Source organism: Nerophis ophidion, linkage group LG13 (assembly GCF_033978795.1).
Source record: "Nerophis ophidion isolate RoL-2023_Sa linkage group LG13, RoL_Noph_v1.0, whole genome shotgun sequence".
Lineage (NCBI taxonomy): Eukaryota > Metazoa > Chordata > Actinopteri > Syngnathiformes > Syngnathidae > Nerophis > Nerophis ophidion.
Window position 1 is genome coordinate 30403204 of NC_084623.1, and position 16001 is coordinate 30419204.

At 38.2% G+C, this 16001-nt stretch overlaps 1 protein-coding gene across 3 annotated transcripts in view; it reads left to right on the plus strand.

Annotated features, from left to right (window-relative positions):
- The window catches only part of fat3a (FAT atypical cadherin 3a), a 315772-nt gene that overhangs the window by 201045 nt on the left and 98726 nt on the right, over positions 1 to 16001 (plus strand). For all 3 annotated transcript variants that reach the window (XM_061918747.1, XM_061918748.1, XM_061918749.1), the window contains 3 exons: positions 2984 to 3376; positions 10365 to 10579; positions 12232 to 12369. In XM_061918747.1, the coding sequence (XP_061774731.1) occupies positions 2984 to 3376; positions 10365 to 10579; positions 12232 to 12369 (746 nt within the window). The remainder of the gene's footprint in view (positions 1 to 2983; positions 3377 to 10364; positions 10580 to 12231; positions 12370 to 16001) is intronic.

Consider the following 16001-nt stretch of genomic DNA (forward strand, 5'->3'; position numbering starts at 1 on the left):
ACCAAAGTGCTGGTAATTGTAGCTTTCTTTGGCCACGTGGTGGTTTATTTTGCAGCCATACTCAAAAAAATAAGCACAAAGTTTAACGGTCTGATTTACAGTTCTTTGGATGTAATACATCGTATGTGTGTATGTCCTACACACTGTATGTTGCACATCACCAACATACAGTATGTCGGTGATGTGCGAGTGTAGCCACAATTCTGTGATGATAATCGCATAGCTGTCCCAAAACATGTTGTAGCTTGCCAACCATAATTCCAGTGCGTCTGTTTTTTTTTTGCTGATGCTCATGGATATATGTTGACAAGCATACAAAGGATGGATGATTCTCTGTCTATCGTTCGTCTTTGTAGCGCTATCACCTCCTCTTGTGTGCGCAACTGCCAGTTTGCACATACTTTTCAGACATACTAAATAAAAATGCAAAATAGCACCTGCAGAACAGTGATCTGTCTTGATAGATCACACTGCATTTGCTGAATAATTATATTTGCATTTTTTCTCTCCATTATTGTGGGCGTTCCGATGATCAGCATATAGTCTCTATATTCATGAAGACAGACGCTAAATGGATTGTGCTCCTTATTTTGCTTACTTAAATGATGCAATCCTCTGCTCACAAGTTTAGTTGATCAGCTTTGTGTGTGCTATCAAGTTTTCACATGTTTTATTACACACAAACTTTGATGAGTCCCATTGTTTTCCAGCATCATCATTATAGCTGCTTGATGACTTAAGGGGCTGACACTAAAACTAATTTCTTAAAAGTGGTGCAAAAAATGTTGTTTTACTGTCTAAATCAAAATGGAGGCGTGTTTCTAATAGCCAGAGAATAGTGACAAATCATAGTGTTTTCTGCATGTTCCACAACATAGCAAAACACCAGAGGTTTGAGCATAATGCCAAGGATGTCAGGATAAATGACCTTCTCCATGGTGACAAAAGGTAATTAAAGCACTTGTTATCAATTACGCACGTTTTAGTACAAACCCTGTTTCCATATGAGTTGGGAAATTGTGTTAGATGTAAATATAAACGAAATACAATGATTTGCAAATCATTTTCAACCCATATTCAGTTGAATGCACTCCAAAGACAACATAGTTGATGTTCAAACTGATAAACATTTTTTTTGTGTGCAAATAATCATTAACTTTAGAATTTGATGCCAGCAACACGTGACAAAGAAGTTGGGAAAGGTGGCAATAAATACTGATAAAGTTGAGGAATTCTCATCAAACACTTATTTGGAACATCCCACAGGTGTGCAGGCTAATTGGGAACAGGTGGGTGCCATGATTGGGTATAAAAGCAGCTTCTGTGAAATGCTCAGTCATTCACAAACAAGGATTGTCACCACTTTGTGAACAAATGCATGAGAAATTGTCAAACAGTTTAAGAACAACATTTCTCAACGGGCTATTGCAAGAAATTTAGGAATTTCACCCTCTACGGTCCTTAATACCATCAAAAGGTTCAGAGAATCTGGAGAAATCAGTGCACGTAAGCGATGATATAACGGACCTTTGTTCCCTCAGGCGGTACTGCATCAAAAAGCGACATCAGTGTGTAAAGGATATCACCACATGGGCTTAGGAACACTTCAGAAAACCACTGTCACTAAATACAGTTTGTCGCTACATCTGTAAGTGCAAGTTAAAAATACTAGGCAAAGCCAAAGCCATTTATCAGCGACACCCAGAAACGCCGCCGGCTTTGCTGGGCCTGAGCTCATCTAAGATGGACTGATGCAAAGTGGAAAAGTGTTCTGTGGTCTGACGAGTCCACATTTCAAATTGTTTTTTGGAAACGGTGAACGTCGTGTCCTCCGGATCAAAGAGGAAAAGAACTATTAGGACTGTTCTAGGTGCAAAGTGTAAAAGCCAGCATCTGTGATGGTATGGGGGTGCATTAGTGCCCAAGGCATGGGTAACTTACACATCTGTGAAGGCACCATTAATGATGAAAGGTCCATACAGGTTTTGGAGCAACATATGTTGTCATCCAACCAACGTTAGCATGGACACCCTTGCTTATTTCAGCAAGACAATGCCAAGTCACTTGTTAAACAGCGTGGCTTCATAGTAAAAAAGTGCGGGTACTAGACTGGCTTGTCTGTAGTCCAGACCTGTCTCCCATTGAAAATGTGTGGCGCATTATATGAAGCCTAAAATACCACAACGGACTGTTGAACAACTTAAGCTGTACATAAAACAAGAATGGGAAAGAATTCCACCTGAAAAACTTAAAAAATGTGTCTCCTTAGTTCCCAAAGGTTTATTGAGTGTTGTTAAAAGAAAAGGTGATGTAACACAGTGGTGAACATTCCCTTTCCAAACTACTTTGGAGCCCTGAAATTCTAAGTTAATTATTATTTGCAAAAAAAATAAAGTTTATGAATTTGAACATCAAATATCTTGTCTTTGTAGTGCATTCAATTGAATATGGGTTGAAAAGGATTTGTAAATCATAGTATTCCATTCATATTTACATCCAACACAATTTCCCAACTCATATGGAAACGGGTATTGTAGATCACAGGCAACATGCCCACTAAATGTATGTTCATTGTTTTTACTTTGCACACAGTATTTAGTGCTTGTTATTTGAAATCAGTCTTCAAGTCACCAACACATGGGATTCTTTGTACGAACACTCGTTTCCCTACCATCGTACGCGGGCAAACAGAGTAGTTTGTTGCGGTCAATGTTGGGTGGTACTTTACTATAAATGAAACGGTACAAAAATTTTGGCACAAAGTTTTGGCAAACAAGTTTGTCGAAAACCAAAGCCTACAAAAAGTGGGGCCTAACCTAGCTACCACTGTATGTCTTTGTCCATGCATGCCACTCTTCTTTTCATCTGTTCACTTTAAGCTAATGTACTAATGATATTGACTTATTAAATAATTATATTGTCCTACATGTTTTTTTGGCATGTCAAATTGAAAAATAACTAAATACTTACTGTGTTTGTGCAGCTGGTCCAGGACGTACTGTTGTGTACTCCTTAGCAGACTCTGCCGAAGACTCCTTCTCCATTGATAAAACAACAGGCATCATCATCCTTGAACGTATCCTCGACCGTGAGATTCAGCCATCTTATCAGATAACAGTCCGTGCATCTGATCAGGGGTTACCAATGCCCCTGTCGTCAGTGGTCAATGTTACAATCACTGTGCTGGACATAAATGACAACCCACCAGTGTTTGAGCGTCGGGATTGGCTGGTGACTATCCCAGAGGATGTGGGAATGGGCACCAAGATTCTCACTGTATATGCAGCTAGCAAGGACATTGGGACCAATGCAGAGATAAATTACAGTATTCGGTCTGGAAATGAGCATGGAAAGTTCATTATCCACCCTCATACTGGTGAGTGTGTATGGTAATCTTCAAATAACACACACACAGTCATCACTTGCTCTTAAATATAGCTCATTATTGTCTCATTTCTCCTTCAAAGTGAACCCACTAACTTGGCAGTTAAAGCAATACAGTATTAACTTAGATGTTACCACAGTAACTAAGAAAATGTCCCCTAAAACATTTTAAATTTTTTTAATTGTCAACCACAGGAAAAAAAAAATGTGTGCATGTAACCCAAAAGTTGTAATAGAAATTACCCCAGATTGTAACAGGGGTGCCCATTCGGTCGATTGCGAGCTACCGATCGATCACCAGCCAGGCATTACAAAAATAGATCTAAAAACTGGCGATCATCAATCTTTACTATGACGTCACTTTCGTCATTTGACAAGAATAACCCATTTACTGTGAATTATGTCTGATTCCAATCAATACAAGTCATCAGAATCAGGTAATACACTAACTTATATTCTTGTCTTCATTAAAGAAAATAATCTATATGTGTTAAACAGGCTTGTATTATTATTAAACACCCTTATAATGTTAACAAAAGATGTACCTTCCATGAATAAATGATTTTAAATGATTAATAAATAATTATATATATATATATATATATATATATATATATACATGGGCTTCACGGTGGAAGAGGGGTTAGTGCGTCTGCCTCACAATACGAAGGTCCTGAGTAACCCTGGGTTCAATCCCGGGCTCGGGATCTTTCTGTGTGGAGTTTGCATGTTCTCCCTGAGAATGCGTGGGTTCCCTCCGGGTACTCCGGCTTCCTTCCACTTCCAAAGACATGCACCTGGGGATAGGTTGATTGGCAACACTAAATGGTCCCTAGTGTGTGAATGTGAGTGTGAATGTTGTCTGTCTATCTGTGTTGGCCCTGCGATGAGGTGGCGACTTGTCCAGGGGGTACCCCGTCTTCCACCCGATTCTAGCTGAGGTAGGCACCAGCCCCCCCGCGACCCAAAAAGGAATACGTGGTAGATAATGGATGGATGGATATATATATATATGTGTGTGTGTGTGTGTGTGTGTGTATATATATATATATGTATATATATATATATATATATATATATATATATATATATATATATATATATATATACATACAGCAAACTGCTGTCCCTTAACCAAAAAAAAGTTTTTAATAAAACACTTAAGTATTCAAACATGCACTTTTACTTACTTTCTATTATGAGTTTTTAAACCCAGAGTTTAGGGAGAAAGAATCAACACACCAACATGCCAAAACCAAATAAAAAAGTGAAAAAGAAAGGTTGAGAGAATACAGAGAAAAAGTGAAGGCTGACCCAGTTAACAACATGAATATTTGAAGAAGTAGTAAGAAATACATCATGTAAATAAAGACAGGATGAAGCAAAGTTTGAAGTGATCAATGATTTTTTTTTTGGCTAGGGAGCAAAGGAAGGCAACCCTAGACCTGGAGGTCAAAAACTACATTTTCACTGCATGCCAAAGTGGACCAAAACAGATTTTTTCGAAATCTTGACTTTTTACTTTTCAGTGTTCAAATTATAATTAACGTGATCTTTATCAGACTCCAGTATAAATGCGTACAGGCCCAAATGTGGTCCCAATGTTGCTTCGATATCACATGTGCAGTTTTAAGTGAAAACAAAGGCAGGTGATTGGATTCTTGAAATGCAAAAGAAAGTCACTACAACAGGAGAAAAATGGTCACCACAGATCAGCCTGTTAATGGGTTTGTGCCATGGCTGTTGTGTAGAGGAAGTAGTCAGATGATGGAAAATAACTGAAGGAGGAAGAAGAAAATAATTCTAAAAGAAAAGTGACCGTGCAGCACACATGAATGACGTAGCTCGACCAAAAATGATGTAAAAGTCGCATACAAGTCTCATTGCTATTTAAACTGCAGTGACATTTGAAAAGGTCAGATTCCAAACGGATTCGGACTACCTCCTGATGTGGCTCAACATGATTTGAAAATATCAGATTTAAAGTATTTTGTAGAGTTTCGACTGGCACAAATGATCCAATCTGATCTGGTGTCCAGTGTAAACAGAGCTAAAGTAATGCACATTAGTTTTCAGAAGCCTGACAGTAATATGAAGTATTTCTTATTCTCTGAATACTGAATACATCCACTTTGTACTGCTTATCTATCTTGGGGTCACAGGGTGGCTGGAGCCTATACAAGCTGCATTCGGGTGGAATGTGGGATACTTTCTGGACAGGTCGCCACCTCATCGCAGGGCCAACACAAATAGACATCTTTCACACTCACATTCACACACTAGGGTCAGTTAAGTATTGCTAATCAACCATCCCCAGATGTATGTCTTTGGAGGTGAGAGGGTCCTATCCCCAGTTATATGTTTTCGGAAGTGGGAGGAAGCCGGAGTACCCCACAGTCGTGGGAAAAACATGCTAACTCCACACAGAAAGATCCGGAGCTCAGAAATACAACCTAGGCCTTCTCTCTATGAGGCACGCGCGCTAACCACTGCACACCATGCTGCCACTTAATACTAAACCCATGCGGGTACTTATTTTCAACTGACATTAAAGGCCTACTGAAATGAGATTTTCTTATTCAAACGGGGATAGCAGGTCCATTCTATGTGTCATACTTGCTAATTTCGCGATATTGCCATATTTTTGCTGAAAGGATTTAGCAGAGAACATCGACGATAAAGTTCGCAACTTTTGGTCGCTAATAAAAAAGCCTTGCCTGTACCGGAAGTGGAAGCCAATGTGCGCGTGACGTCACCGGTGTGAGGGCTCCTCACATCCGCACATTGAATACAATCATGGACACCAGCAGCGCGAGTGATTCTGACCGAGAAAGCGACAATTTCCCCATTAATTGGAGCGATAATGAAAGATTCGTGGATGAGGATGGTGAGAGTCAAAGATTAGAAGTAAAAAAAAAATAAAAAAAAGACGAGGGCAGTGGGAGCGATTCAGATATTAGACACATTTACTAGGATAATTCTGGAAAATCCCTTATTTGATTATTGTGTTATTAGTGTTTTAGTGAGATTATAAAGTCATACCTGAAAGTCGGAGGGGTGTGGTGACCGCCAGTGTCTTTGAGTGAAACCATGGAGGAGCCAAGAAAGTCGCAGCTGCCTCTTTGACAGCTGCTGCAGGAAGAACGACACAAGCTCTGCTCATGTTTACGGTAAGAGCCAACTTATTACCACAATTTCCTCACCGAAACCTGCCGGTTGACATGTGGTAGAGAAACATGTTCGCTTGACCGCTCTGTTCCATATTAAAACTTCACAAAAAACCAACACCGGCTGTGTTTGTGTTGCTACAGCCGGCCGAAATACACCGCTTTCCACCAAATGCATTATTCTTTGTAGTATCCATTATTAATTGAACAAATTGCAAAAGATTCAGCAACACAGAATACTGTGTAATTATGCGATTAAATCGGACGACTTTTAGCCGTGAGTGGTGCTGGGATAAAATGTCCGCTACAACCAATAACATCACAAGCATGCGTCAACATAAGCGTCATCATTACACGATGTTTTCAACAGGACACTTAGCGGGAAATTTAAAATTGCAATTTAGTTAACTAAACCGGCCGTATTGGCATGTGTTGCAATGTTAATATTTCATCATTGATATATGAACTTTCAGACTTTGTGGTCGGTAGAAGTGGGTTTCAGTAGGCCTTTAACAGTTTTCTCCAAAAATAAATTATTTTATTGACTGCAAAACATAAGTGTTTGCAATATTTCCAAAATCAAGCATGTTATAAGTAAATATTAAGCAATGGGGATGGGGGAATATGATACAACCTTGCAAACAAAGAATATAATTGTTTACAAAGAATATATACATTAGAAAGAAAGAAAAAAATATTAAGTTATCAACAAAAATATTGTGGTACTGATTGTTTAAATGGGCTTCACGGTGGCAGAGGGGTTATTGCGTCTGCCTCACAAAAGAAGGTCCTGCAGTCCTGGGTTCAAATCCAGGCTCGGGATCTTTCTGTGTGGAGTTTGCATGTTCTCCCCGTGAATGCGTGGGTTCCCTCCGGGTACTCCGGCTTCCTCCCACTTCCAAAGTCATGCACCTGGGGATAGGTTGATTGGCAACACTAAATTGGCCCTAGTGTGTGAATGTGAGTGTGAATGTTGTCTGTCTATCTGTGTTGGCCCTGCGATGAGGTGGCGACTTGTCCAGGGTGTACCCCGCCTTCCGCCCGATTGTAGCTGAGATAGGCGCCAGCGCCCCCCGCGACCCCGAAAGGGAATAAGCGGTAGAAAATAGATGGATGGATGGATGATTGTTTAAATCTGTTCAATTTCATAAATGATTAACTCTGAAACCAATATATATATATGTACATATATATATATATATATATATATATATTTATATATATATATATATATATTTATATCAATCAATCAATCAATGTTTACTTATATAGCCCTAAATCACTAGTGTCTCAAAGGGCTGCACAAACCACCACGACATCCTCGGTAGGCCCACATAAGGGCAAGGAAAACTATATATATATATATATATATATATATATATATATATAGATAGATATATATATATACATATGTGTGTGTGTATATATATATATATATATATATATATGGGAAAAAATATATTTTTTATAAGATGTATTTTCAAAACTTTGTCACTAAATATATAATACAATATCTATATATCTATTTATCTATCTATCTGTCCGTCTGTCTGTCTGTCTGTCTGTCTCTCCGTCCCTCCGTCCGTCCAAGTGTGTGTGTGTGTGTGTGTGTGTGTGTGTGTGTGTGTGTGTGTGTGTGTGTGTGTGTGTGTGTGTGTGTGAATGTATATATATATATATATATATATACATACAGTATATACATATATACATACAGTATATATATATATATATATATATATATATATATACATATATATATATATATATATATATATATATATAAATACATATATATACATATATATATATATATATATATATATATATATATATATATAATATATATATATATATATATATATATATATATATATATATATATACAAACCCCGTTTCCATATGAGTTGGGAAATTGTGTTAGATGTAAATATAAACGGAATGCAATGATTTGAAAATCTTCTTCAACCCATATTCAATTGAATGCACTACAAAGACAAGATATTTGATGTTCAAACTCATAAACTTTATTTTTTTTTTGCAAATAATAATTTGCAAATAATGATTTACTTAAAATTTCATGGCTGCAACACGTGCCAAAGTAGTTGGGAAAGGTCATGTTCACCACTGTGTTACATCACCTTTTCTTTTAACAACACTCAATAAACGTTTGGGAACTGAGGAAACTAATTGTTGAAGCTTTGAAAGTGGAATTCTTTCCCATTCTTGATTTATGTAGAGCTACAGTCGTTCAACAGTCCGGGGTCTCCGCTGTTGTATTTTAGGATTCATAATGTGCCACACATTTTTCACAGGAGACAGGTCTGGACTGCAGGCGGGCCAGGAAAGTACCCTCACTCTTTTTTTAATGAACCCACGCTGTTGTAACACTTGTCTTGCTGAAATAAGCAGGGGCATCCATGATAACGTTGCTTAGATGACAAAATATGTTGCTCCAAAACCTGTATGGACCTAATTAATGGTGCCTTCACAGATGTGTAAGTTACCCATGGCTTGGGCACTAATACACCCCCATACCATCACAGATGTTGGATTTTGAACTCTGCGCCTATGGCAATCCGAATGGTTATTTTCCTCTTGGTTCTGGAGAACACCACCTCCAATGTTTCCAAATATAATTTGAAATGTGGACTCGTCACACCACAGAACACCTTTCCACTTTGCATCAGTCCATCTTAGGTGAGCTCGGGCCCAGCCAAGCCGGCGGCGTTTCAGGATATTGTTGATAAATGGGTTTGGCTTTGCATAGTAGAGTTTTAACTTGCACTTACAGATGTAGCGGCTAACTGTAGTTACTGACAGTGTTTTTATGAAGTGTTCCTGAGCCCATGTGGTGATATCCTTTACACACTGATGTCGGTTTTTGATGCAGTACCGCCTGAGGGATCAAAAGTCCGTAATATGTAATATCATCGCTTACGTGCAGTGATTTCTCCAGATTCTCTGAACTTTTTGATGATTTTACGGACCGTAGATGGTAAAATCCCTAAATTCCCTGCAATAGCTCGTTGAGAAATGTTGTTCTAAAACTGTTCGACAATTTTCTTACAAAGTGGTGACCCTCACCCCATCCTTGTTTGTGAATTACTTAGCATTTCATGGAAGCTGCTTTTATACCCAATCATGGTACCCACCTGTTCCCAATTAGCCTGCACACCTGTGGGATGTTCCATATAAGTGTTTGATGAGCATTCCTCAACTTTATCAGTATTTATTGGCACCTTTCCCAACTTATTTGTCACGTGTTGCTGGCATCAAATTCTAAAGTTAATGATTATCAGCAAAAAAAAAATGTTTTATCAGTTTGAACATCAAATATGTTGTCTTTGTAGCATATTCAACTGAATACGGGTTGAAAATGATTTGCAAATCATTGTATTCCGTTTATTTTTACATCTAACACAATTTCCCAAATCATATGGAAATGGGTTTTGTATACATATATATATATATATATATATATATATATATATATATATATATATATATATATATATTTATACATATATAAATAAACATATGTATATATAAAAATATATATTTATACGTACCTTGTGCACGTATATATCTATACGGACAAATTGAGAAAAAGAAAGTCAACAAACTTCCATAGGTTAAACAATGTTTTGAATAAGGCACATTATCCGTGTTACCAATGTTACATTTTGGTTTCGGTTTCAGTGACGATGACAAATGCTTATGTAGACACGATAAATGGGATCCACGCAACCACACAATTTTTTTTTTCATCGTACATCAATGTTTTCTTTTTTTTCTCTTCCTCTCTCTTAGGTGCCATTACAGTTGCTGAGTTTCTTGACTATGAAACATGTAAGGACTACTTCCTAACAGTAGAGGCTCGAGATGGTGGTACACCACCACTGAGTGCCATTACGACAGTTAACGTAAACCTAACAGATGTTAATGATAACAGTCCCATGTTCAGCCGTGAACTTTACACAGCTGTTGTATCAGAGGAGGCCTCCATTGGAGAGTCGATTGTACAGGTAGGTTCAAATCAATTTTTTTCTTTATGCAAGCATGCACGAGTGAGTCATTTACTCAGCCTGGGAATTTTCTGGACCATTCAGCCTTGATCATTTTACCTGCAAACTGTCAAATTGTTTGAAGTTGATGCCTGTGTTGAGAGTCAAACAATTATGACATCATAAATTAAAAAAAACCCATCTTTATTCGCACAGTCATTCATTTATTCTCTATGCCGTTTGTCCTTGTGGGTGTCAGTGGTGAACTTTTCCACCTGACCTTGGGCAGGAGGATGTGCACTAAACAATCACCGGAGGACATGCAATACATGAATACAAACATTCACACATATGAGCAATTTAGAGTGTCTTATGGAATCCAATGCACACCAGGAAGAACATGCAAATTCCACACAGATAATGTCCCAACACATTTGAATCTTTGATCTTTTGACTATACGGTGGACAGGCAAACCACTAGGTTACCATATACATTTTGATTAACATTTATATAAAAATGTATGGTACCATACCAAAACCTGAAACAGTTCTATCTGGATTTGGAGTTTCTTTTACAGTGGAGGAATTTAAGTATTTGATCCCCTGCTGAGTTGTACGTGTTACCCCAATTAACAATCCAGGACTTTTACAATCGGTTGTGGGTGAGAGACAGCGTGTAAAACAAAATTCAGGAAAAAGTAATTCAGTAAAGGTTATACATGAATTTATATTTGATGGATATATATTATTAGAGGCCCTGTGATGAGGTGGCGACTTATCCAGGGTGTACACCGCCCTCCGCCCGATGGTAGCTGAAATAGGCACCAGCGCCCCCCGCGACCCCAAAGGGAATAAGCGCTAGAAAATGGATTGATGGATGTTATTAAATTGCAGAATTATATAAAAGTCTAATGATATCTTTACCAACACATTTATACAAAATAGTAACTTCAGATGATAATTTGATATTATGTTCTCCTTTGAAAATACTTGACTATTCAATGAGCAATTTTAAGTATTTTCAACAACTGCCATGAGCCCTTTTTTTTTATCACCTTGTTGTGATTCTGCCTGAATTAGGCAGACTTAAATCTCTTTGATCATTCATTTGTAAGAAACTGGAAGATTGCAATTTTATTTGTATTTAGTCTGTCTTTAACCTGAAACATCCATCAAGCTCATTCTTAATGATACCAGTTCATAGAAGTACCCACCCCAGCCACCAGATCCATCATGTGTAGTAACTCTTTCAATGGCCCGTAGAACCTTTGAACAACTCTCTTCAAATATTCACTTGCCCAAACTTGGCGATTCAGCTGCAGTTGTTGTATTCGCCTTCTTTACAATAGATCATGCCATTGAACACTTGATGTGCTGGACTCTGAAAATGAAAAATAAGTACAGTTACTTTATCTCCAATGAGTCCGTTTGCATTGTCTTTCAAATTTATTGTTGTTGCTCAATTTAATTTTTAGCTCAATAGCATTAACAATGAAAACAAAAACACACATATAATGCACAACATACCATTGTAGTCCAATGTCTGTGAAACTCTTTTGTTAACATAATAAAAAGTGTGTGTGTGTGTGTGTGTGTGTGTGTGTGTGTGTGTGTGTGTGTGCGTGTGTGTGTGTGCGTGCGCGCGCGTGCGTGCGTGCGTGTGTGTGTTGCAGCTTTCAGCAGAGGATACAGACAGCCAGTTGAATGGGGAAATCCTCTATTCCATTGTTAGTGGGGACCGAGACAACCAGTTTTTCATCGACCCACTCAGCGGGATCATCAGCGTCAACAAGCATCTGGACCGTGAGACAGTAAGGTCCCACACACATATGTAGGGACACTGTAATATACTTTAATATCACGTTTGTTCAAAATTGCAATTCACCATGTGAGAGATTTTAAATGCAAGCAGATATCATCCGCGATAACTACTAATAATACTTCAAACAGAGGTTGTAACATGTTTATACCTCACTTGTGCATCTTGTCCTGCATATAGCTTTTTAATTTTTTTTGTCTAAAGGATAACATGTATAACATTAGCATTTATAAAAAAAAAAAAAAAGAAAATGTTCTCTATTCTAAGTTCTACTGTTGTTTATGGTGATCACAGTTTATACTTTGGTTTTAGTTTGGGGGTTTTCTGTACAGTGATAGAACAGTGTGAAAAACATTTAATGTCTTTGCTTTTGTGGAAACATCTCTAAAGAGTTTTAAAACTGAAGAAAAACATTGCAAATTGCCGGCAGGCAATTCTCCAAAAAATAAAACGATCAAATAAAAAGTGAAATTACATGTTTTTGATTAAAATAGAATTATGTATCATGCGAAATTACCTAAAAAAAAAATCATATCTTTTTGTTTTAAGTGACAATGCAAATTAGCAGGAGTGTATTGATTTTTTTTTAGAAAAAATTTGATTAGATTCAGGATTTGTCATTACCATGAAGAGATGTGAAGCGACCGACCGGAATGAGAATCAGCACCTCCAAGTCCGAGTCCATGGTTCTCGCCCGGAAAAGGGTGGAATTCCATCTCCGGGTTGGGGAGGAGACCCTGCCCCAAGTGGATTAGTTCAAGTACCTAGGAGTCTTGTTCACGAGTGAGGGAAGAGTGGATCGTGAGATCGACAGGCGGATCGGTGCGGCGTCTTCAGTAATGCGGACGTTGTACCGATCCGTTGTGGTGAAGAAGGAGCTGAGCCGGAAGGCAAAGCTCTCAATTTACCGGTCGATCTACGTTCCCATCCTCACCTATGGTCATGAGCTTTGGGTCATGACCGAAAGGATAAGGTCACGGGTACAAGCGGCCGAAATGAGTTTCCTCCGCCGTGTGGCGGGGCTCTCCCTTAGAGATAGGGTGAGAAGCTCTGCCATCCGATGTGATCAGCGAGTTGAAATTGATTCAATTACTGTTTAGTAAAAAATATAAATCGGTGTTACTGTGAAATAAACACTAGCTATTGGACACTGCAGTTCAGAATTTTCAATAAAAGCACAGTAAACAATATATTAACAATAGATTGACCTGCTAAATAAAGTTCCCCGACCCGGCCATACAGTATTTGTTCTTTGCCCTGGCGTCCCTGATAACGGACAGTGTCACAGGTGTGCGAAAGCACGTATGCCCCCTCCTCATTGTTGATAAGGTTGGCCCCTCGCTTCCTAAGTTCCATCTACTCCTTAATCCATCTCTTGTATTTATTTGTGTCTGATGAAATTACTTTTCCTTGGCTGCCGGAAGTTGGTACATTGGCGTAACTAACTCCGCTGTCGCTTTCATTGTGTCGGTCGCATCTTTTGTGGCTTAAAGTTGAAAGTTGCGTTATATTATTGTGTTGTGTTATTTGTCTTTGTTGTGGCTTTTGCATTCATGCTGAAGCTGAAAGTTTTTGTTTTGTAACTAATGATATTGTCTTGTGGCGTTTGCATTTGTTCTGACCTTTCTCAGCCACCGTAGCGATCCGCCATTTTTGATTTGATGATGCTGCAGATGAGCAAACAGACCTAACATTTAAAATCTTTTTCCTTAAAAGTGGCACCTTCATATACAGTAATCTCTGCCGTTTTCAAATCCAATGTTTTCTTTTTTTAAGAATTTAATCGATCAATTCCCTTTTAAAACGTTCTTGGATCTTCCGAAAGGCAAACTTGTCGAGCACAGATCGATATAGTTGAATGTAAGGAATATAAGTCGATGCATCGATATATTGATTAATCCTTACACCTTTAAAAATGTGTGTAAAATCAAAGTATGTATCTATTACTAATGATTGATTTTAATTTTAAAGGGGTCCTATTATGCAAAAACAACTTTTTTTACCTGTTGAAACCTGTTTTTGTGTTTTGGGGATCCCCCATAAGTCTTGAACACTTCAAATCAAACCATGAAGGCATGGCAGGGTAATTTATTAAACTTTGAAAGCCGTTTGAAATTTGACACTTCAGTGACGTATTTGGCCTTAGTTACATCCACGAATATCTCCATAAATGGTAGAGGTTTAGCTAATTAGCTCTTGAGTGAGTTTGCAAATGTTATGCAGATGGAGTCCAACGTTGTAGTCAATAAATTCATTGTTTTTCTCCATCCTTTTCTCCATTTTTCTCCATCCTCTGTTTCGTACATGCTGTTGCAATTTTTAATAAAAAGTAGCCTATAGTTCTAACTTATATCGGTATGGACCCGATATGTAAGCGCGTAGAATTACAACATGGCAGACAGGGTGGGGACACAGTCAAATGGGCCTTGGCCTGGAGGATGGCTTTGGCAAGTAAATAAGATCGCCAACAAAACAGGGCATTCTGAAGAGACAGTCAGAAAGCGGCTTAAAGATGATCAGTAAAACTTAAAGTATGCAAATTTTTGATTATACAACCACTATAACCACAAAAACATGCTGCAACCAGAAAATGCCTCTCAGGTCGTACTTCCAACACACTGGTTTACAATGTTTTTTTTTTTTTTAAGTCCAACAATGCAAACAAATGCATTATTTCTGAGAAAGTAAAGTTCCTATCACTTTTAATACAATCAAATCCTGCAACAACCAAAATTAACGACAACAAACTTGACCAAATATGCCCTCCTCCTAACAATTGAGTTTGAAAGAAATTCTACCAAATATTGTGTAATAATTTCAGTCAAAATACAACTTTATTTGTTTTATTGTTTATAAATATAGTGCTGCATTATCAGCGTAATCTTATATTGCTGGTTAAAGGCTTCTGTCGACAGCTGACAAGCTCACTGAAAAGTAGATCCTGAAGCAGATGGCAATTAATCATAAGCAAGACACACAGCAACCCTGGAATTCTCCCACCTGGAGCTTAGTAATTGACATAATGGATGCATATGAGAGCCATAAACACTTCTGCCTCTTGGATCTCCTTCTCCAATGTGTTTTTTTTTCTCAGCCTTCACAATCTTTTTTCCCATTGTCTGCCTCCTCCTTATCTCCTATTCATTTTTTGTGCTTGAAAACTTCAGCAACATTGAGATTTCTACCATCAAGTATTCATGAGTCCATGTGCCATCTCGATGTCTTCAGAAAGAGAAAGTCGGGTGTGCAGGAACAAAACTGTAGGATGATGAAAGTGTGTTTGGGGGTATTGCAGTGTTTTGTGTGTGTGTGTGTGTGTGTGTGTGTGTGTGTGTGTGTGTGTGTGTGTGTGTGTGTGTGTGTGTGTGTGTGTGTGTGTGTGTGCGTGTGTGCGTGTGTGCGTGTGTGCGTGTGTGCGTGTGTGTGTGTGTGTGCGTGCGTGCGTGCGTGCGTGTGTGTTTGTGTGTGGGCGGGGGATTATTGTAAGATATATTTTCTTTGATTGTCTGTATTTATACAAAGGTATTTGTGTTTTTAGGTTTCACTGTAATTTACTCCTCTCTCTGCTAAACAGTGAGTTTTTAATTGGAGTTAGTCTTTATATTGTTATGCCACTGGATTGAC